This window comes from Dermochelys coriacea, chromosome 3, assembly GCF_009764565.3.
Source record: "Dermochelys coriacea isolate rDerCor1 chromosome 3, rDerCor1.pri.v4, whole genome shotgun sequence".
NCBI classification, from domain to species: Eukaryota; Metazoa; Chordata; order Testudines; family Dermochelyidae; genus Dermochelys; species Dermochelys coriacea.
Window position 1 is genome coordinate 159,071,779 of NC_050070.1, and position 23,927 is coordinate 159,095,705.

General features: G+C 40.1%; 1 protein-coding gene across 1 annotated transcript in view; it reads left to right on the forward strand.

Moving 5' to 3' along the window:
• The window catches only part of CDC42BPA (CDC42 binding protein kinase alpha), a 328,701-nt gene that overhangs the window by 269,517 nt on the left and 35,257 nt on the right, over positions 1-23,927 (forward strand). The window contains 8 exon segments of the mRNA XM_043511659.1: positions 3,597-3,635; positions 10,400-10,519; positions 11,269-11,349; positions 13,751-13,856; positions 14,598-14,734; positions 15,459-15,598; positions 16,312-16,393; positions 21,753-21,969. Of these exon segments, the coding sequence (XP_043367594.1) occupies positions 3,597-3,635; positions 10,400-10,519; positions 11,269-11,349; positions 13,751-13,856; positions 14,598-14,734; positions 15,459-15,598; positions 16,312-16,393; positions 21,753-21,969 (922 nt within the window).

The window sequence follows — 23,927 nt, forward strand, 5'->3', positions numbered from 1 at the left end:
TTCAAAACATTGTAGAAGGGTAATAAAATAAATGTTTGGGAGCACATTTAATATGCCTACCTTTGGAGAGGGGACCTAGGCCACCTTAGGAAGGAGATGGGAAAACGAAAATTTGCTGCTGGGCTTGTAAACTTAGTTCTGAAAGGTATCAATAAATAAAAAATAATATTTGTTAAATTGGAGACTGCATATTTTTCACAAATACTGCAACCAAATCAAATATATTATTTCCCCTTATTCAGGTGAAAAGGCATTTTATGCATCTTTCAGAAAAAATTATTTACAATAGTTCCAGCATAATTCTGGCAAAGTCTTGGGTGTATTATCCATTGGTTCACATCACAGCTGTAACATTATAACAGTGCAAAATGCCAAGCTGTTGATCTTGTGGCATGTGCAGGGTCACTGTCAAATGAGTACTGTTTGTATGTGTTCCACTGTTGGCTAACTTGCCTTAGAGCAGTGGTCTCCAACCTTTTTACACACAAGATCACTTTTGACTTTAAGATCAACCCAGGATCTACCCCGCCCCTTCCCCAAGGCCCCACCCTGCTCACTCCCTTTCCCCCTCTAGCCAGGAAGCGCTTACCACAGGCAGCTCCTGGTCAGTGGCGCAGCATGCCTAAGGCAGGCTTCCTGCCTGCCCTGGCCCCTATGCTGCTCCTGGAAACAGCTGGCATGACTCTATGGCCCCGGGGGGGACAGGTGGCTCCACACATTGCTGCTGCCCCTGCCCCCCCAGCACTGACTCCACAGCTCCCAGTGGCCGGGAACTGTGGCCAATGGGATCTGGGGTGCTGGTGCTGGGGGGCAGCGGCAGCATATGGAGCTGCCTGACCCCCCCAGGGGCCACAGAGACATGCCAGACGCTTCCGGGAGTGGTGTGGGGCCTGGGCAGGTAGCCCCGCTGCGCTGCCAGACTTTTAGTGGCTGGAGATCATGAGTGACTGGCAGAGGCTTCAGGATCAACTAATTGTTCACGATCTACCAGTTGGTGACCACTGCCTTTGAAGATGGTCTTCTTGATTGGTCCACCAAGATTTAACCTTCTCCTAATGCTGTTCTTGCAGTTCTTTGCAGGACTCTAGATATTACTGTATATATTGTTAAAGTTGGATGGGTTAACATTTTAATGCTTAACATACAAAACATGAGACATTCACCATTGGGTCTTCAGGCTGTGTTCAATGGGAGGTTCGCTCATCTCAGGGGAACAGGGAAATTTAGGGGAACAGTTTTCCATCAAAAAATGCAGTTTTGTCAGAATTTAAATGTTTTGCAGGAACATGCAGATTTTGACAAAATTTTTAGTGGGGAAAAAGTTGAAAAAAATATTTCGACTTGTTTAATTTTGATAATGTTGCAATTTTTCATTTTAACTTTATCATTTCAACTTTTATATTAAAATATTGACATTAATGTCATATTTATATTTAATATTTCAATATTGTAACTGAACAGCTTGATTCTGAATCAAACATTTTCAGAATATTTGTTCTGCAGAAAATTGTGGTTTTTCATTCTAATTTGGAATGGAAACAGAATTCAAAAAGTCAAAACTCAACATAGAATGAACATAACATTTTCCAACTATCTCTTTTATTAGCCCCTCTAGTTAATTTTTAATGCGTATGATAAACGACTAGATTGCTGCTGAAGTTGAACATTCCAGTTATGCCCCGATAGAACCAACCTATTGTGCTGTTGAATGTAGCAGGTACCTCTTCATATTCCGTTGCCTACCGTGAATTAATAATGAATGAGGATAGCATAGAGGTTGCTGTGGGAAAGGGCCAACAACAAAAGTGTCATACATTAAATAACTTATTTGATTATGTTAATATATATTTGGAAGGGGACATCTGAATTTGCACAAGGTAAATATGCTATCTTTCATTTAATTGATCACAATCTAATTTATCAAGCAACACCCTTAAGAAATTATCTCTGAATTACAAAGATTAAACAGAAAATAAATATATATATTATTCATAGGTAGCTCAGTTCCATGCTCTAGGCCTATTAAACGAGTTTTATCTCAGTATATCAAACAGAACTTAAATAAGTAAAATAGGAGGTTTAAAAAATAGCATTATCACCCTAGACATGGCCTCCATTCCCCATTCAGTCTCCCTGATTGACAATAATAGCCTGGAAGAACAATGGCAGGTTTTTGTAGCATGACTTGAAGGGAATCAAATTTAAACCCTGTCAAACCAAGAAGGAGTGTGAGTTCCAAAACCAAAGGCCTTCACCTGCCACCACCCCTACCCAATCAATTCTGATAGCTAGAGTTCCTCAGGAGATTGCAGGTGCTGCGATATCGTGTGGGGTGTTCTCTTGAGTAGGCCCAGCAACAGATATTGCTAAGGGCCTGTATCATCTCCTTCCTATACATGCAGTAACCCCATGCTCCCCCTAAAATGCTGGTAATAGTTTAGAGACCAAGATATTGAGCTAAATTTTACTGCCATTTTACACCCTTTGCAAGCCCACTGAAGACCATGTAATTTCATGAGTGCAAATCACTTTAGAATTTGACTCACTAAATAATGCTTTCAAATTATCTATTTACATACAAGGGCAGAACTCTGCTTGAATCTCTGCCATCCAAATAGTTGAAATGTTTATAGCAAACTAGGAATGATTGTAGTTATTCTGATTGTACCAACTAGGAAGACTATAATTTCCCTAGTTCTGTTGGAGAAAAATAAAAATAGATGTCTGCGCTCCAGCTGCCTATGACTGGAGCCTGCAGATGCTTCAGGAGGAAGAGAAACATGTCACTGTGCTGATGGTTCACTATGCCCCTCCCTGTATCAAATAGCAACTTGGGCTATGTTTTAAAGGTAGTGATTGTGATCACTTGAATATTTCATATTAAGTGGAACCTACTGTGGCCTTAGCAAGCATTTGCCCTACTTATTGGAACAGATATTTTTTTCATTCTTAAATAATAGTAAATGAAATGTGTCTGCCTCCTGAGTGACTGAAGCTGGTGTTTCAAGTCCTATCCCTCTATCAATTCTTGTTTAAAATATCCTTTGGCTTCAGTTGGACTCCCACATATGGAATATTGAATCTGGCACTTATAAGCCTCCACTGTATGAACTGGATCCACAACTTTCATAGTTAATTACTTAATAGCTCTTTGCTGCATTCTGAGAACCCTGGCTGCACCCACACATGGATAATTCCTTAAGTTTGGAAGAATTATGGTTCTTAATAGTATTTTAAACTGAACACATTGGGCCTTTAAGAGAAGAAACTATCCATCTTTTACTGATAATAAAGGTATTTATTGTGGAAGCCATGCATATGTTGTCTAATGTAGTGTAAACTGTAGAGCATTATTGTCTGCTGTAAAGTTACAGGATTTGAAATAACTGTTTCTTTCCTATGTTTTTTCCTCGTGTTGTTCCCCCTTATGAGTAACATCCCCAAAATATGACAAAATATTCGTCTTAGAAATATTTATTTTAAAAATATATTTGTACATGTCTACAGTTTGTGTATTAACATAGTGACAAATTCTGAGCTAGCGTGTGCCCATGTGTTAAGTTTTGTAACACATTTTCCTCCTTTCTTTGTTGAAGCGCTCTCCTTCCTGTATTCCAGCTAACAAAGGCAGACATGTAAGATGCTGTCTTACTCTGTGTGGCCCTTTTTTTTGCCTGTGGTGTACATGCCTTTGTTTAATGTAGACTGTCCTATGTTGACTATTTACAGCTTCTGTATTTATCTTACTGCATGTCTTATGCTGCTGTTACCGCTGCTGCTGTGCTATTTGTTGTTTTAAAGCTATGAGTTCAAAGCTTTAGGAATGTTTTATTTGGTAAGATTTCTGTGACCAGAATACCACAGTAACTAAAGATGGTGCTTTGGGTTTAATTCTTTTTTGATACAAAAGGGAAAGTCACTAAAGCTCATTGTGAAAACTGATCAGATAGCAATGCAGGTGGATGAGCAGGATTCAAATGAGAGCCTCTTTGCTTCCATTATATTCTGAAAGCATTAGGGAGGTATTTTACAGGAATTTCCCATAGAAAGCAGAAGTTTGGCAGTCGGGGCATATTTAGGAACTGTCATGGCCCAGAGAGGTTTTCTTTTTAAAAAAAAAAAAAATAGAATTCTAAGCAGGTAATTTAAGTAAATTGTAATAGCCAGTAGAAGCAGAAACTCACATCCATGATAATATATGATGCTAAATATCTTCAACCTCGGAGATGCATCTAAAGCCTTTAGTGGATTTATAAACATTTCTGAAAATTTATATAACATGCACGATTGTATCATATCAAAGTGTTGTCAGAATGTGTTCGGAATAGGTGCATTACCCAACAAGAGTAATATGTCTGTCCTGAACTCTCACCATTTGTGATTACATATGTCATAGAGTACTGGAAAAACCACCTATATGAATATTTGATGATTAGGCTAATGATTTTGATCTCTTTAATAAATAATAATAATATTAATTTAATTAATGAATTAAATAATATGTTAGCCGCAGTTAAAAATACAGATTATTGTATTTTTCCCAACCCTGTTACAGGGAACAATATCTACTGTTTAAGCACTGTGGCTCTGATTCAGAAGTTCATCTCAGTTCAGCATGTACTTTAGTGCTTTGTTGGATATGGATGGATTTAAATACAAACTTAAATACAGAATTGGGGCCCACAGTCTCAGTCCTGCAACCCTTAAACATGTGTAGTTCTGTAGAAGTCAGCAAGACTGCTTGCTGCGTGATTAAGGGCTGCACAGTTTGGTGATACAACATATGCTTTAGATAATCTAATAGTTAATAGAGTTTATGGGTTAATTTGAAGAATTTTAATGTGGCCAGCTTAGGACCTAGACATTACTGAGAGCTTTTCTACACGATATGGCAATATACGCTACGAGGACGTGAATTTTATATCACAGTAACTCGCCCATGTGGACCCTTCTGGTATGCACTAAAAGTTCCCTAGCGTGTTTTAACTTAGTACTGTTTCAGCACAGGAGTTTTAGTTTGCACCTGCAGTTTCTATGCAAACCAGTTAGTGCACAATAAGTTGTTGTGTTTTAGAATACACGCTCCTGCTGTGCATGTTGCCTCACCCTATAGACAAGCCTTAAATCCACTTTGTTTGGAACTAAACTTTGGAAATACTGCAGTATCCAACAAACTAAGATCCTGCTTCTACAATATTAAAGTTAATAGCAAAACTCCCATTGACTTTCCATAGTGTTGGATCAGGCCCGAAGTTAATTTTTCAGTTTCATAAGTGCAGTAATAAACATTTCTTTTAACATAGTAGATAACTTCCTAAATACAAAACTATGTAGATCTTTCCAGAAAAGTTTCATAACTTCTACTACGATTGGTGGCAGTTTACCTTTACGGATGTTCTTTGAAGATGTTCTTCTGCATGCAAATGTTAGGTTGCAAGGTAACCTTATCTCTCCAGTAGATATTCCTTTCTTTCTGAATATTTTGAAATATTTATGAAACTCCAGATTAGATCTCCAAATTTAACTACAAAAAGGATGGCATTTCTGTCTCTTGCCAATTTCTCCTACAATTGCTGGGTTTTTTTTGTTTTGTTTAAGTATCAGTGGTAGGGATTTTGAGTGAGACCCCAGCAATTTCATATTTGGATTTTGCAAAATAATTTAAAATGCCTGTAGCACCATATGGGGATAGAATTACTTAAAGGTATCATTAGTTTCTGACATTAGTAAAGATTTGGAGTTATAATTTGCACCTGGTAAATCTGAGCACAAAAAAGTTTGCTTACTGCTAATTGTTGCCATAATGCTGGAAATATATTTTCTACATGTAGCGAACAGGTATATTGGTAAGTAGGAATTTTTACTTTTCGGTATGGAAAGAGAACACGTGCATCATAACTGGTAGAAACCTTTATCCATCTTGAGTTTTTTAAGATGAAGAACATTCTCCACCAAGAGTTCTCTGAAACAATTTGAAGCATTTGTAAAAATTACAAACCAGAGCACACCCTCATACTAGTTTTAAAAATTTTTTACAATTACACCTGTTCACTACTGTGAGTATATTTTTAGATGGAAAGGACCATTTATCCATGTTCAAGAAGGACAGCTTGGAAATTTAACATGTTTCCTGAAGGGTTTTATAGTTTGTGGTACTCCAGCCTATTGTTGCTGGGCAATTATTTTTTTGATTACCAGGGTGGCCATTCCCAACTGACCTAGCAAGGCACTATTTGGTGGCAAGATGGGGAAATTGTGATATTTGATAACTTTTTTTTTTTTTTTTTTTTAGAAAAGACAGTCAACAATCTAGCTTAGTGCAAACACCCTTGGTCTCCCCATTATTTATAGTAGTTTAGTTGCTAACAGAGAGAAAAGCAGCTACCTGGTCAGCCTACTTTTTAAAAATATATTTATACAGGAAAGTTCAACTCAGTGGACACATCTTGTTTTCGGAGTGGCTCCGCATATTCCCACTTAAGGGTACTGCACAACCTTGTGGTGCCTTGAGGTCGAACCATTATCTAGCAGTGTCAGCTAGAGAACTCACGCCCCTTGAGGGCAAGGCTATATTGGGGGTGGGGCACCCTCATCACCTCAGTTCCTTCCAACTGCATGCCGCAAACAGATGTGACCCTCTCTGGTTTCTTCAGAGCCAGAGCTTCTTTCTTCTTAGATAGATAGTGTTAGCTATTAGTTTAGTCAGTTAGTGATTCTTTTTCAGTTCTGTGTTATGACAGAACTGAAGAAGCAGAAAAAGGCAGGTTTTAAAAGGTGTCTTTCCTGCCCAGCTGTCTTCCGAACACCCGATGACCATGCGTGGTGCCTCAGGTATTCACCTTCTGATTGTTCGATCTAAAGGCCTCTTCTCTCAGAGCCCAACAGGATAGTCTGCAGCTCCTTCTCCTGGAGGAAGCCCTCAAGGCCAGACCCTGTAGTTCCAAGTAACCTTCCGATCCAGAGTCAAAAAGACCGGTCTTGGCCCCTGTTGCTCACACCAACAAAGGACTGAAGTGTTCCAAGAAGTCGCACTCCTGACTGGGATCAAATCCAATTTCTGAGGCCCCCTCAGTAAAGCCTCTGAGGCTGCACAGGGCCAAACAAACCACCATATGGTTGGATACCATAGCCCTGGTTCCAGAAGAGAGACCAAGAGACAGTTGTCTCTGACATCTGACAGTTCGAGGGCACTGGTCTGCTCAGAAGAAAACCCTGCACATCAATGTATTGGAATTAAGAGCTGTTCATCTGGCTCTCAAATCATTCCTCCATCACCTGCAGGAGAGGGTTGTGTAACTGGTTAGAGGCAATACATCAGCAATGAATTAATCAACAAGCAAGGGGGTGCTCACTCTGCTCTTCTGTGTTCAAAGATAAGTCTGTGAAATTTGTGTTTTCGTCACAACATTTACCCTATGGCTCTGCATCCAGCAGGGGAAAGCAATATACTTGCCGTTCATCTCAGCAGAGACAACTCCCCGGTGCACAAATGGTCTCTAGAGGATCAATTGGTTGAGACTATTTTCCAGCTGTGGTTGACCAGCCATAGACCTGTTTGCAACCAGACAACAAAAATGTCACCTTTTATGTTCCAGAACAGGCTGGGACAGTCAGTTTTTGTCAAATGCCTTCCTCTACACTGGGGAAGGTCCACTCCCCCCCGCCCTTGGTCCAGGTAGTAAGATGGTATGTTGGGACAGGGCAACGATGATACTAATTGGCTCGACTAGGCCATGTCAGCAGCAATTGACTGATTTCCTTCAACTGTGTGGCGGAGTTTTCATGCATCTTCCACTATCCCCGGATCTCCTATCCCAGCAAGACACAGGATCTTTCATCCAGGCCCTCTATATTGGCTTTTTGTTCTGGAATACTTAATATACTTAAAGAACAGATATTATAGCTATCATGTCGGCCAGGAGAGTATGTGAATTGAATGCCCTTGTGGCTGATGCACCCTTCATTTCTTTCCCTAAGGACAACATAGTTCTCAGATCTGATCCTAGATTTTTACATAAGGTGGTGTCTGATTTTCACATCAGTCAGACAATGCCAGTTTTTTCCCCTAAGCCTCACTCTAATAAAGGAGAATCGGTCATACATGCTTTGGATGCCAGAAGGGCCCTCACCTATTACCTAGAGAGGACTAAAAATTTTCATAAATCTTACAGATTGATTGTGCCTTATGCCAAAAGCCACATGAGGCATATGGTTTCTTCCCAAACTATTTCTCGGTGGATTAAACAATACACCGCTGAATGCTATACTAAAGCAAAAGTCCCCGTACCTGCTATAATTCAAGTGCATTTCACTAGAGCTGTGGCTATGTCCTTCATCTGTTTTAGGCAGGGGCCAGTTGTTGAAAGCTGCAACCTGGGATTTTGGTGCATATTTTCACCAAGCACAATGCTCTGGACTTGGTTTCTAGGGTGGACATAGGATTCGGCACGACGGTGCTTTAGTCTCTATTCAAGTAAGCCTCTGTTCCTGCCTCCAGGTTTGTTTCAGCACTGCTTATTACTTCTGTCCCATAAGTGAGAATATGCAGAGCCACTCGAAGAAGAAATGAAGGTTACTTACCAGTAATCAGAGTTCTTTGAAATGGCTCTGTATAGTCACACTTGCTACCTGCCTTCCCGTGTGTCAGAGTCCTTGTTTTCTGGGTCTCTGGCTTTGCAATGAAAGAAACTGAGGTAGGGACGGCACTCAACCCCTGACATAGCCTCACCCTAGGTGTGCCAAGAGTGCTCTAGCTGACACTGCTAGAAGATGGTTCTACTGCAAGGACCTCAAGGTGGTGCAGTACCCTTAAGTGTAAGTATGCAGCTCCATCTCGACTAACTTCGGGTACAAGCCAGTAACCTTCATTTTTCAGTAAGGATTTGCTTCTGTCCAAGATTTTCAGGTAAATTGACTCAGGTCAAGTGCTACACAATAGAGAGTTGTAGTCTTGCCTCTGTGCCCTGTGGCAGTAGAATCATCTCCTTAGAAAACCTTGGTAGCCCAGTTAGGATTGAGTGTCAGCATCTCATACAATATTAAGCGTCAAGAAAAAGACCCCTTGTATGAGCTGCATCTATACTCTGGATGGCTTTACTTTCCTGCAGTTCAAATGATATACACCTACATCCTCAAAAAACAGCCATTTCTGTAGAAACAGTGGTTTCCCTAGCAAAGGAAATTTGTGGTTTCCTCGGTCTTTTTCCACTGATTGTTAAACATAGTATTTAGCAATTTTGTAGTAAGTTACTAAATTTACTTGGCAGGGGATTTTTTTCATATAATTTAGCAGCGTTTGCAGTAACAGACAAAGTTGTTCTATTGTCTTTCAAAATACTGTGAATAATTAGAACCTGAAGAATTATCAAAAGTGAAATATTCTAGAATATACTTTATTACAAACTTTTCATACATTTTTATCTAAAATGTGTTTCTTTAGAAAAGTTGTGTTTTCTTTTACAGCTGATTTTCCAATTTTAAACATTTAGATCTTCTTTCCATTTAGAGCTCCAATCCTTCACTTGGATTCTCTGTATCTGTGCAGCAACCCACTGCTGTCAATGGGATTTCAAATATATAGGGCCCACACGAGCAAATCTAGTTAGAGGAGTTGTACTGTAACAAATCAACAACTCACCGGTGCAGCGCCTCCTGCTGGTCGTCTGGAAATTAGCTCTTTCCAGTGTTGGAGCACCCTACTGCAGGCCGGAGTCTCACCTGCCGCTGGCCCTGTGTCCCTCCCAGACCCCAGTGCCCTTTACCTTGGGGTGCTGCCCCAGCAGTACCCCACCATGCTCTGGGTCTCCCCTTCCAATGGAACCCCAACCCTCTATACCCACCTTGCCTCAGTGGCTACTGCCAGTCACCGTCTAGCCCCCACTCACTGGGGGCACACTGTAGTTTAATGGCCACTCATCACTGGCAAGGAGGGTTAGGACCAGCTGCCTTTGCCTAACCCGGGGCTGCACCTCTGCAACCCCAGTACCTGTGTAGGCCTTCACCAAGGCCTCAGCCTAGGGGTTTACCAGGCGGGAGCTGCCCTTGCCCTTGCCCTGCTCAGGCACCTTCAGCTCCCAGGCAGCCAGCCCTTCTCCCTCCAGGGCTAGAGTGAGACTCCTCCTTCTGCTTCTGGCCCACAGCCCTCTTATAAGGTCCAGCTGGGCCCTGATTGAGCTGGCCACACCAGTGGTCAGCTACTCACTCAGCTTTTCCCAACAAATACTCACATACAAGGAAATTTAATTCTTGGAGTTGTATATCTCTTGCAAAAATGTTTAACATTGTAATTGTATTGTTCTCTCATAAGAACTCTGCTGTTTCCATATCTTAGTTTGAGAAGAACAGTGAATTATTAAAAGTGATTTTTTTAAAATTATTTTTCCCTGTCATGTTTCTATAGATTGATTCAGTTGAGAACTTTACGTTGTCTAATACTCCTTTACGGGATGAAGATATCAAGTCTCGCCTCCATTCAAGATCTAGGTCTCCTTCCACAGCTAGTGACATTGAATCAATTGAGGTAATCTCCGTGCTGATGCTTTGACGTTTTCCTTACAAACTAAGAGTTTGTGCTGTACAGAAATGACTGCTGCAAACAGTTTGTCCTTCTGTTTAGGCTGAAATTCACTCACATGCAGAGGCCCCATCAAGGACTATGCACCATTTTAAGCCTGTAAACATGAGTTCTCTACACTGCAGGGATTTTCCACTTTAGAGCAAGTTAAATTTCACCCGGGATACATCTGATTGGGCTGGGGAGTACACAGGGAATTAATTGTTAAGTGCACACTATCTCTTTTAATAACTCCTCTTTAGTCATGGTATATATTTAAAAAGTCTGTGCTAAAAATTACATTATACTGTAGTCTTGTTTAATGACTCATTCTGAATCACTTTCATAACCATATTAGGGCAAAGTATTAAATAACTATAATAATGTGGCCTGTATCTCCTTGTTAGAAGGTTGATTTTTAAGGGGAAAATTTAAAGTTGGAAATTAGGACTGATTCTTTCAGTACAGACCAGGCAGTTTTAAACCACACTAAATGAATAAGTTTTTTCTTTATTAACATAGCAGACCATTTTCTTGACATTTTCTGCTGTGCATCTTAAGATTAATTTTTGCTGAGTTTTTTCCTATATTAGTCCGTGTCCCCCATTTTGATTACTTTTCTGTTGGGTTTTTTTGGCCTTTCTGTTTTAGTCAAGCAGCTTTTGATAATGTGCCTTTGATGTCTCACTACTTTTTTGTGGGGTGGTTGTGTTCAGGTTACAGATCATCCTCCACGCTTGGTTCATACACCAGCCATGAGGACAGCATATATTGGATCAGGACTCTCTGCACCAAAGGTATTCAGTCAAACCTTCACAAATTCTGTATAGAAGAGGGGACACATTTCATTCCTAAACAGTGGCTTCAGGAAACTTGTTTATCAGAATTTTTTTCTTAGAGTTGCCTGGGTGGTTTGTGTTTAAATTAAACTCCCCAACAAGATGCAAAAGATTGGAGTTGATTGCCTAATGCAAGAATACATGGAGTTGATCATTTGCTCTGCATATCTGGTCACAGCAAAAGTGCCAACTTGGGCCATTTAAAAAGAACAGAGGGAGATTATGGAGCTAGAAGATAATGGAGGAAAATAAATGCCAGAGAAAATTGAGGGGAAGATTCTCCCTTTCTCTGTCTTTGGCACGCAGCATGAGACACTTTTTCACCTTCTGCTCAAAGTGACTGAGAGATGAAGATTTGGGGATAAAATTCACTACTGGTAAGGAATGATAGTGCAAGAAGCTCCTGACCACTTAACCACTGCACAAGGATACTGCTGTGGGGTTGTCGACTGAACAGCTGTGCAGGGGTGCTATGCTATGAAACTGACTTCACTGGCCAATGTAGGCCCAGCATAGAAGTTCCTTATTTGAGCGAGCTGAGAGTGGAGGAGATATGGATTTATCTGTGTAGATCCAGGAACCTCAGTATCTTTTCTGTAACCAGCACATGGTGGCACAGTCAGCCCCTACTCTGACTCTGATTAAGAGAATGAATTCCAGTTCTCCAGCTTTCCTGCACTCCACTTGCACAGAAACTCTATATTTGGACTTTATGCCAGTCACTGGAATTAATTTCACCCTTGGCTGAATAGTTTCATGTATTCAAGCAAGGGTAGAAGAGTTTCTATGGACAGTTTTGAAAGGAAAGACTCAGAGGGTTAAATTTTCAAAAGTGGCTGAGTGACTTAGGGACCCAAGTCCCATTTGAAAATGTTACCCTATCTCTGTTAGCTGTATTTCTGAAATGGTTGATAGAAGTTTACCCATATGGAAATATTAGAGAAAAGAAATGCATGTTTCCTTCCATGGCTATGTCAGCATTTTATACACAGATGGGAAACAGAGGTAACCACAAAATAGCAACAAGGTTTACCAAAGCTCCTGCTAGGAGACTGTTACTTCATTCATGTATTTAAGTGCCAGTTTTAAGTTTCTTAACAAAAACTTTTTGAACCTGTGAAATCTTGTGAAACAAGCTTTTTTTTCTGGAAAATTAGCCTGTTTTTGTGAGCAGTTCACCGCTGCACTAATTAATAAGTGATCTTCTGTTCTTGGAGCTGCCTAAAGGGTCATCTTATATTAGGCTGTGCCACAAGCTTTCTAAAATGGGACTTATTTTCTCATCAGTTTCAGTCTGTAGTCAGAAAACTCTCTGCATATGAACCAAAAAGGCTGTGTCATAAAAATGGATGCAGGCAGAGTCTTTAATTGGTAAATATCTTAAACAGCTAGCGTAACTATAATATTCCTAGCCATCAAAAAATATTCAACAAAGGTCTCCCTCTCTCAAATCCTAGACATTACACAGATGGATGTGATATTTTGCATTTAGGAAATGTACTGTAGGAAAATGTTCTGTTCCCTTTCCCACCACAGTATACTCCTCTAGAGGAGACTCTCTTCCTGGGCAGAGTGGGAATAATCTATCTGCAGGAAATATGTGAGGCAGCTTCCTGGGCATCATGTAGAACCTTTTATGAATCAAAACAGACTCATCACACAGACACAGTCATTTGTCTCTGCTATCTTTGTGGCAGCATATTTCCCCCTGTGGAGGAAAGGCATTGGTTCAGACAGCGCATGTTCCCAGAGTCCTGGAGAAGGGAACTCCCTTCCAAATCAGCCTTATGTAGTCTCTTACCTTAAATATTTTACCATTGACGTTATGAAACCACCCATGCCTAGCACTGTAAAGCTGAACTATATCACCCATTCCAGTATTTAAGTCAGAATTTTAAACTATAGTGACCCACCCACATATAACTTTCCTCTTCCACTCAGGCCCACTACCCTTAACATAAAGCTTCCATGACCAGCATTTAAAAAAAAATGTTTGCCTGCAACTTCTGAAGCATACTGTTGCAACAGGGGACAATTTATAGACTACTGACCTTGACAACCTTCCTTTCAACAGTGGCTGCAAACTCATATGCTGGGACATGGTCCAAGTTTCCATAGTTAGTTTACAGAGGGTGATAGCAGCAATCCATAAAAATTGAGCTGTTTTAAGACCTGATAAGGGCTGCAAGGTAAATTTTCAGCCAAGGAGTCATGTACACAGCTCTTGTTTTTAGTAAACGTAAGCTGAGTTTTAAACCCACATGTATGCTCTTTTACGTATGGTATGTCTGTGAAAAAGTAATTGTTCTTTGTGAAAAATGTTACCAGAAATTAACATCTGTGTCCATTTGTTTCACAGCCTAAGGCCCACCAGTTTGTAGTGAAATCTTTTAATACCCCTACAAAATGCAATCAGTGCACATCTCTGATGGTTGGTTTAATAAGACAGGGCTGCACTTGTGAAGGTGAGTGTGATGAGTAAATGGGAGCTGAAGTGCGTAGGGGCTTATGGAAGGTGTTATGCAAACTGTACAAGCAGCATTATTATATTGAAATAATGCATTCCATAATTCTAATGTTTAACTCCTGTGTTGTGTTCTTCATCTTGCAACCTGTAACAGTGGGGGCTAAGCATTCTGGGCATCTCACACAGAGGATTCCACAGTAAACTGTGTAACTGAGGAAATGGCATGGTGTGAAATATTTAGAATATTATGGTTGATAGTTGAAGACAGTTTAGTCATTTATTCTTGATTTAAAATGGCAGCGAGAAAACATGGTAGTTGTCAGGTGTGCTGACAACAGCCTGACGTTGGGGAAAATGAGAGGCAAGCTGACGCTCAGCCCCAATTTTACACCAAAATAATAGATCTGAAGTTTGCAAGTGCCTCAGTCCTAACTTCACAACTGACACCTCTTTCTCCTTTTTATTCCAAACCAGAGTGTTGGAACCGGGCACTCTGAACTTTGAAAGAAGCTTGAATTCATATCAGAATCTGGCTTTTCAAGGCCATGTATTTTCTGCTCCTATGAGTAACTTTATTTCCCCCTCTTTCAGTATAGCAAGTTTTATTGAAATAATTCAGTTACTGGCAATGGAGTACACTTCAGTCTGCTTTCCATGTATTATTACCATAGCTTTCACATTACAAAAGAAAGGAGATTTTTATATGAAACATTAACGGCCTTTTTTCTCCTCTGATAAGTATGTGGATTCTCATGCCATGTGACCTGTGCAGACAAGGCCCCAGCAGTGTGCCCAATCCCTCCTGAACAGACCAAGGGCCCTCTGGGAATAGATCCACAGAAAGGCATAGGAACTGCATACGAAGGTCATGTTCGAGTAAGTATCAGGAAACTGGAATTGGTAGCCTGGTGTTAACTTTGTTGTTGTCCCAATCTGTCAGGGAATTAAAGTCTAGCTCTGAATTGTTTTATAGTATATTGTTTTGTTTTAAAGTTACAGCCTTGGAGACTGAAGACCTCTGATTAGTCACAGAACAGTTATAGCATTGGTAGCGGCAACCAAGCTCCTCTCATTCTGCTGTGCCAATGTACTTTGAACCTGTCTTGGAGGGACTGCTTCTAGAGTAAGAGGCTAGTTCAGCTACAAGTCCAGTCAATCTTTCAGCCCTTCTATTGAGACTAGTGTCAGCTGTGGTGATGGTTTCTTCTGAGGTGTGTGGGCATTGTACTGAGATCACCCAACAGCCATCAAATGTTACCTCACTGTCTCTCTGGGCTGCATTCCAGCAGGTGAACTAGAGATGTACAAGATTCTGTTTCTTCTTGTATCAATCGCTCGGTTCCTTTGTTATGAGTTTGTGGGTGTAGAAGGGTGAGATAGGGACAGAACCCAGGATGTTACAGGTTTTCTGTAATATAGTGTAGTGCTCACATCTGACACTTGGACAGGCTGCTGAGCTGGCTCTCGTTTCTTTCACTGTACGCTTCTTCTAGTATTGATGCTACTCTTCATTGTCACTGACAGACCCAATACTTGCATTATGCTCTTTTGAAAACACCAATTCATGAAAAGCTGATCAGTGCTATTTATTTTACTATAGGTTCCTAAACCAGCTGGAGTAAAGAAAGGTTGGCAGAGAGCACTGGCCGTGGTCTGTGATTTCAAACTCTTCCTATATGATATAGCAGAAGGAAAAGCATCCCAGCCCAGCGTGGTAGTGAGTCAGGTTATTGACATGAGGTAAGCTGTTTAGTGCTGAGTTGGGTTTTCTGTGGAAAACAAGAGACAGCAAATTCTTCACTTTGAGTTCCTTGGAATGAAGGTTACATCCAGGAAGGTTCTGTATCCCTGAGCAATATTTTAAACTGAAGCTCGTTTTCTAGTAAACTTCATGGCTATTGAAAACTTCTAGTTAAGACATCACAAAAATTTGTTCTGGTATAAAACTTACTACACAAGGTCTCAGCCAGGGAGCTAAATAAACTTTTGTTGTTGTATACCAAATGTGGTTATAACAACCGATAGTGATTAGTGGCTGTTGCTGAAATTTTATCTCTTTGGCTGTATAAATAATCAGTGTATGCGTTTCTGTATAAAAATCCAGTGTGTTCTTATATCTCTATACCCAAGAGTTTGTTCTGACACCAACAGTTCGGGGAAGGGGGAAATTGGGTTTTTGTTGGCTTTTTTTAACCTAAGTAGAAATCTAATGCAGAATAGCTGGCTAGATTTATCTTTGTGATCATTTGTGTAGTCAAAAATTGGTTACAACACACTTGTAAGTTCTTTCTGCTGATACTAACTGGAGGATGGAAAATCAAGCTATTTTAAAAATGAGGTCTGGGAGCTATATTATTGTGTGCTTAAGACAATAGCTCTACGTTTACTGTGCAAGCACAAGTAAAATGTCAGGCTTTTGCTCCCTTCTAAATGATATTTGTTGTCTCTGTAAGGGATGAAGAATTCTCAGTGAGTTCTGTCTTGGCCTCTGATGTCATCCATGCAAATCGAAAAGATATTCCCTGTATATTTAGAGTAAGTATGTATGTTTAAACCTGATTGGTAAAGGCGCAGCTTTGTTAGCCTGGTGCAATGGGATTAAGCCACACACACTGCCCTTAATTTTTGAACATTTCTGTCCATTGCTAACACAGATCCAGCTCCACCATGGTAGCAGTGGTGCATAGAATTATTATTCATTATTTGTATTGCCATCGTGCCTGGGCGTCTGAGCCATAGACCAGGACCCGAGAGTGCCAGGCACTGTAAAAGAGAAGAAGAAGATGGTCCCTGTCCCAAAGAGATTACAATCTGAGTAATGTTTCAAGAATATACTTTCACCTCATTCTCATGGTAAAACTACTTTTGGTACCTTTTAGGATCTATGGTCTCCCTTTCACTGAGCTCTTATTTTTGTTAATCTTCTTGAAGTGTCTTTTCTTTCTTTTTTATTCTTTAGTTCTCCAATGATCTTCTACATTTACATTTTCTGACCTTAATCTTCCCCCACATCTGTATTTCATATTATTCCTTGAACCATAATGCATACATTTATTGTATATGTGCATATCTCTGTTGAATATATGGGCTTGATCCCTGCAAACTCCCATTTATGTCAGCGGATAGGAATTGAGTGCAAAATATACACATAGATTGTAGATCTGAAAGTAGGAGTTTACCTTCATTGGCTTTTTCTTATATTTTTACCCTTTTTCCTAAATGGTTCCCACAAACTTAGACAATGCATTGTTTTATCTTTGATGCCAGTCTGATTCACCTCTTATTAACTTCCTAATCGTTGCTCTGTTATTCCATTCCATTTTATTCCATGCTTTTTCTCCTCTTCTTTTGTTCATTGTGCTGGAACAAAAGAGAAGCCTGAACCACAACATGGAGCCAGAACTATAGGGAAGATCAGGAGTGAAATCCTGGGCCCATTGAAGTCAATGGCAAAATTCCCATTGACTTCAGTGGCCCCAGGATTTCATCCCAGATTTGGATGTAAAGGTACATCTCTTGCTGAAACTCAGCATCTACATTTCCATGTATTTAGGGTCCTCCAAGTGCTAACAGATTACATTATCATTACTCAATGCTCACATTCTGTCCTATTTACTGTACACATAGTAAATTAAGTCTTTTCTTTAATTCAAAACCAAGTAATGAATTTCTTCCTTTCTGATTTTCCCTTTGCATAGTATGGAAGGAAGCAGTTCCATGCCCTGGCAAGAAACATTTTGCTAGATGTATACTTTTCACTCTATGACCAGGAGCTGCAATCTCCTATTACTGCTAGTTATGCCTTTTCCCAAACTTTTTCGAATTCAGCTACCTCCTCAGCTTCATGGCTCCTTCTAATTAGGCAATTCAAGTCTGATTCATACCTTAAAAAGTATGCTCCCTTTGTTGTCTTTGATTTCAGGGCATAATTATTGTGCCCCCTTTTTCTTTTATAATCTTCCTTTTTAGATCCAGATCCTGCAGTGACCTCCCAGTGGTAATACCCCCACACCCATATGGAGTCCTGTTGAAGTCTGCATCTATGCAGAGATCACTTCAGGATTGGATGAGTGCCTTACTCCTCTTCAGCTGTTTTCTACTCAGTCTCTGAATTCTAAACAGTTTAGATTCCTTAGTGCTAGTGGAAATACGATAGTGAGTGGTCCTGTAAAATGCATAGGACGAGACTAAATGAGTTAATGGTCTGGGTGGGGGTTGGCCCTCTATCTGTGATTCTGTACTTAGCCGCTCCTGATATTCAGTCCATTTTAATCATGGCCCTGGTCCTGAATTCTCATCTCTGTACATATTCCTTTACTCTTTCTATTTTATATAATGTTTTAATTTGTAAACTTGCAGTTAAAACTTTGAGCCAAATTCCGCATTCCTTCACTGAGCAAAACTCCTGTTGGCTTTAGTCAGAATTTTGGTTGATAAAAGACTGCAGAACTTGACCCTTTGCTAATGTGGCCATCGTCAGACTGTCTGGATATTTAGCCCACTTCTTCTTCACTTTAATATTTTTCATTACCTAATAATCTTTCCTATTTCATTTAAATTGCTGCCTCTTTTCTGTGCTGATCTCTGTCTCTAGCCATCTCTCTACAAATTAAAACTCTCACCCAAACTCACATCCCTATCAACCAGAACGTTGTTTGCACTGTTGTAGCTGTGTTAGTCTCAGGATATTAAAGAGATTAGGTGAGTAAGGTAAGATCTTTTATTGGACCAACCAGTATTTAGTCCAATGTAGCCCATTCCATTGTATAGTTCTACAGTAACTCCCCACTTAACATTGTAGTTATGTTCCTGAAAAATGCGACTTTAAGTGAAACGATGTTAAGTGAATCCAATTCCCCATAAGAATTAATGTAAATGGGGGGGGTTAGGTTCCAGGGAATTTTTTTTTTGCCAGACAAAAGGCATTATATACATTTTAAATAATTTTAAACAAGCAATTTAATACAGGTGTAAGTTTTAAACAATTTTAAAGAAACAATTTAATACTACAATCATCACTGCTGAGTATGAAGCTTGGTTGAGGTGGTGGAGTCAGAGAGTGGAAGAGGATGGATTGTCCGGCTGCTCCTCTTGCTGTTCTTGCAAGCACAGGCACTGACTTTGCCGGGGGCAGGGGGCTCAACCCTTGGCCCATCCAGTCCACCCCTTCCCCCAAACCCCCACCCTTGGCCCTCCTCTTCTCCCCCCCATCTCCTTGCTCTTTACTTCACATGCTGCATCCTCGCTCCTCCCCACTCCCTTCTGAACACTGCAAGCCCGCTGATTGCCGTGGGCAGGAGGGAGGGGGAGGCATGCTGAGTCCTCGCTCCCTCCCCCCCCCACCTGGGGCAATCAGCTGGCTTGCAGGGCAGGAGGGAGGAGCAAGGACTTGGCATGCAGGCTCCCCCTCCCTCCCCTGCCTTCTGCCTGGGTCAATCAGCTGGTTTGCATTGTTCAGGAGGCAGGGGAGGGAGGGGGAGCCCGCGAGCCAAGTCCTTGCTCCTGCCTCCTAAACGCCGCAAGCCAGCTGATTGCTGCAGGCAGGAGGCGCTGAACCGCAGGGTCTGCCGGGGGGGCAGGAGGCATGTGGGGATGGGGGGGGTAGGGAGGCTGCTAGCTGTGGAGAAAGCAGGCAGCCAAACAAAGTAAGAGTGGAGCATTGCACAACTTTAAATGAGCATGTTCCCTAATTGATCAGCAACGTAACAATGAAACAACGTTAACCAGGACGACTTTAAGTGAGGAGTTACTGTATTTATTATTTTAACATCCCCAGTGTCTCACAGAGCTAAAGTGTCAACAAGATGCTTAGATTCCTAATCTGCCACTGAATGACTTGGCCTTGATCATGCCACTGGTAGTATTTCAGAGAATATTTCTCTTAAATTCTGTTACTTAATCCTACTACTTAAATCCTCAAACCTGAACTTCAGGAGCTCCAATCTGCTTCCACCTGTGTCATTGGTTCCAGCATGGACCAAGACTACTAGCTGCTCTTCAATTTTTACCAGCAGCTGGTCCACCTGGGATGTGATGTTACCTACAGTGGGATGCAGAAGGCAACAAATCATGCAAGATTCAGAGTCATGACTGAACACTGTACAGTCTCCATTTCTAAGTACTGAAACCCAGCATTACTGTCTGCCCTTTTTCTGTGACCTATTCTCCGTCCTTCATCGTAGTTTGTGCTGTGTTCCATGGTGCCATAAGGCTTTACTTCCTTACCCTTTGTCATGGGGCTGACTTTAATATCCAATTTCTCCCTCAATTGAGAATGCATTTAACAGAAGCATTGCATTTTTCCTCTCCTTCCTTTTTTTCCCCCCTTGCTTCCTGGTAGTAAAACAGTTCCTTTTTATTGTTCGGTTTTCAATACCAGGTGTTCAGTACACCCCTCATTATGTCATGGTTCCCGGCCTACTTTCAGAGAGTCCTTCTTAGAAAGCTTGTACATGGCAACTGAAAAAGAACATGAAAAACACAGTAAAGATAGGTAATACATTACAGGGTCCTTCTCACATTTGCCATTCTCCCTCTCATGACTACGTGAGTCTCATTTGGATTAAACTTTGCAGTTACTGGGAATGTAGAGGAATTAAAAAGTATATTTCTCTTTGAGGCTGTTCAAATTCTTTTAAAGTATTCTTATTCAATACAAAAAAGAAAGTGTTACCAGGAAATAGAAGAAAAAAATAAATAAAATGAGCTAGATTAGGGTAAAAAAAAAATCAACTGTAGCCCAGTTAGATTCATTTATTCACAAGGAATCACAGAAGACTACACACAGGCATTGTCTCCTGAACAAACCCACTTCCTTGGGGGAGAAAAACATAAAACAAAAGTGTGCTGCTCTGTGGAGACTTTTTCTTGGGGCTTTTCCTACTTTATTCTCCAGCAATTCACAAAGTAGCATCAACAACTGCTACTCTAAATCCATTACAAACAGCCCAATTAAAACTGAACATGTCAAATGCAAGTCTTCAGCTGATCCCACCACAAACAGAAGTAAATAAAAAAGAAATACAAGATACTTTGCTTATCTGAGATCTCTACTCTCACACTTTTTATTAGTGTCTCCTTGTCTTCTCCGATGTCTCTTCAAGTCACAATCTCTGGCAGTAAACTAGCAACTCCATACTTCTATGGGGTCAGTGATATTCTCACAGCTTGACTTTTTAGTGATTTAGGTAGAGTAAATCATAAATACTTTTTAGAAAAGATCTTCCAGAACTTTCTCTCATTCAGTCTAGTGAGTGACAATAGGATTTGTTCTAAAGGGAAACATTTATAGAAAGCATGTCAAAGCAGGGGAAAAAAAACAAATAATAGTGAATATTTTAATATAGCTTAGAATTTGACAGCTGGATTAACAGCCACTGGCATTAAAGAAGTTAAATTCTTAAAAAGGTTGAGTTTGATACTGAGTGCAGTTTCAAGTCAGAGATGGTTTTTCACTTTTACATGTAATCAAATGTCCAGGTATTTGAAAAGTTTCACAGGTCTGGATTGCTCATGCATCGTTCCCATTACATTAATGTTAACAGAAATTATAGGTGTGTACCACGTACAGAATAGACTTTCAGAAATACTTGGTAAGCATGTTTTTCATTTATAAAACTGTCTTAAGACATAGATACCCTAAATAATTTAGAGTGGAAATCTCTGAATTATATCGCTAACAACAAATCCATTTAAATTAAAATTTTCTTGGTTCAATCACCTTCACTAGGTTACTTTTGCATGGATTTCTGATGCAGAAACCCGGGTTTTCAGTTGATTGAATTCAGCTCAAGTCAGCATCTAATGAAAAGGATATTGATAGCCATGGACTTGTGTTTCAATAACTAATGCTTTTCCTTTGTTTCTTAAGCATATCCATTTAAAACTTTTTCAGGTTACAGCTTCCCAGCTCTCTGCATCCAGTAATAAGTGTTCGATCCTGATTCTAGCAGACAGTGAGAATGAAAAGAGCAAATGGGTAGGGGTGCTGAATGAATTGCATAGGATTTTGAAGAAGAACAAGCTCAAAGACCGATCAGTCTATGTTCCCAAAGAGGCTTATGACAGCACCCTCCCTCTCATCAAAACAACCCAGTCAGCAGCAATTATAGGTATGAGGTTGATAATCTGCCATAAACACATCTTGGGTGTTACTGGACACAGTTACAATGTTAACACTTCCTGCACTCTCCTTTCTTCCTAGGCAGTGCAACAAAGCTCTGTCTCAGGAAATTATGATGAGCCATAAATTTGCATCTAGATCTTTTTTTAAAATGTAGAACAAGCTGATTTGTAAATTAGGGGAGCCAAAAAGTCTAAGGTGCTGTGTTAAGGTTGCATTCTCCTGTGAAGGGCTGAGTTCAGATCCTACCTGTGACAATCTATATTTCTGACACATAAATGCTAGCAATATTGGCTCACTAAACAAAAGAGATCAATTCAATCCCTTTGTTTCCTCCCTCCCTTTGAAAATTTAAGAAAAATAAAGCTTCTGTCTATGACTTCTGCTGTTCCAAGATAGATGTTCATACACTTTACTTAAACAGCAATGTCAATAAAATTTTAGATTCTAGCTCCAAATAATTAATTCCCATTTATTATGTTTATTATTAATTGTGCCCCTCAACATGTATTAACTTGGTTTTGCACATGCAAAATGAGTAATTGCATGAGCAAAAGCCACATGTGCAAATAATGGATTTGCACATTCAAAATAGTGGTGCTTGTTAATCCCATTTGTGCAATTGAAACTAAACCCGGAGACTCCCTTATTCAGTTTTTACTCAGGCAAATTTCCAGCAAAATCTGTGAAACAAATGGGAATTTGCCAGAGTAAAGTAGACTAAGGAAATCTGGGTTAGAACATTAGGATTTGGCCCTTCAGGAGGCCTGCTAAGACTCTGGATCCTAATGTATGCAATTCAGCACAAAAGTAATCTTGGGTTAAACAACAACGTGAAATGTAGTTTGGATAGAAGAATTACCCACAGAATGAGGTAAATAACCCTCTCTATTGGCTACTGAATCACATTTGTTGAGTATTTTATGCCATATGGCAGTATGGATGGTACTATGGGGAAGTGTGGTAGGATGTTCAGTGTTTCTGGGAAATCCTTAAGAGCATTCCTCCCTACCCTCTTTTGTAACTAACATCCTTGTGGCTAAGGAGTGGGCATGATTTACATTGTATTGTGTGACCACAGCTCCTTACCTAGCCAAAAGTAGCACTACAGAGTGAGTAATACATAACTTCCCTCACCACTTTATCATCTCAGGAATGAAGATACAGCTTCCATTAGCACTCCTGTCCTCTGTAAGTAAGAACCTAGGACAGAGACTCAGTCTGGATCTATTACATGCTAATGCCCAGCTCCTGTAGTTTGATTATTTAAATTTGATATTTTATTTGTTTACTACAGTACTGTGCTTAAGTGCTCTGAAAAGTTGTTCTGTATAATGTTACATAGTGACATTTCTACTAGCATGAGAAATAGAAACAGGCTGTGGTATGTCTTTCAGCTTTACAATGAAAGAAATAAAAAGGGAGGCTACCAATGCATGTTGTCTTCATATAATTGTTTTAGTTTTGGAAGACAGGATTAGAATTCAAAATGATCTTGACAAACTAGAGAAATGGTATGAAATAAATAGGATGAAATTCTATAGGGCCAAATGCAAAGTACTACACCGAAGAAGGAATAATCAGTTGCACAAATACAAAATAGGAAATGACTGCCTTGGAAGGAGATCTGGGGATTTTAGTGGATCACAAATTAAATACGCAAAAAGAAAAGGAGTACTTGTGGCACCTTAGAGACTAACAAATTTATTAGAGCATAAGCTTTCGTGAGCTACAGCTCACTTCATCGGATGCATTGAAGTGAGCTGTAGCTCACGAAAGCTTATGCTCTAATAAATTTGTTAGTCTCTAAGGTGCCACAAGTACTCCTTTTCTTTTTGCGAATACAGACTAACACGGCTGCTACTCTGAAACCAAATTAAATACGAGTCACCAATGTAAAACTGTTGCAAAAAATGTATTAGCAGGCTGTATTAGCAGAAGTGTTGT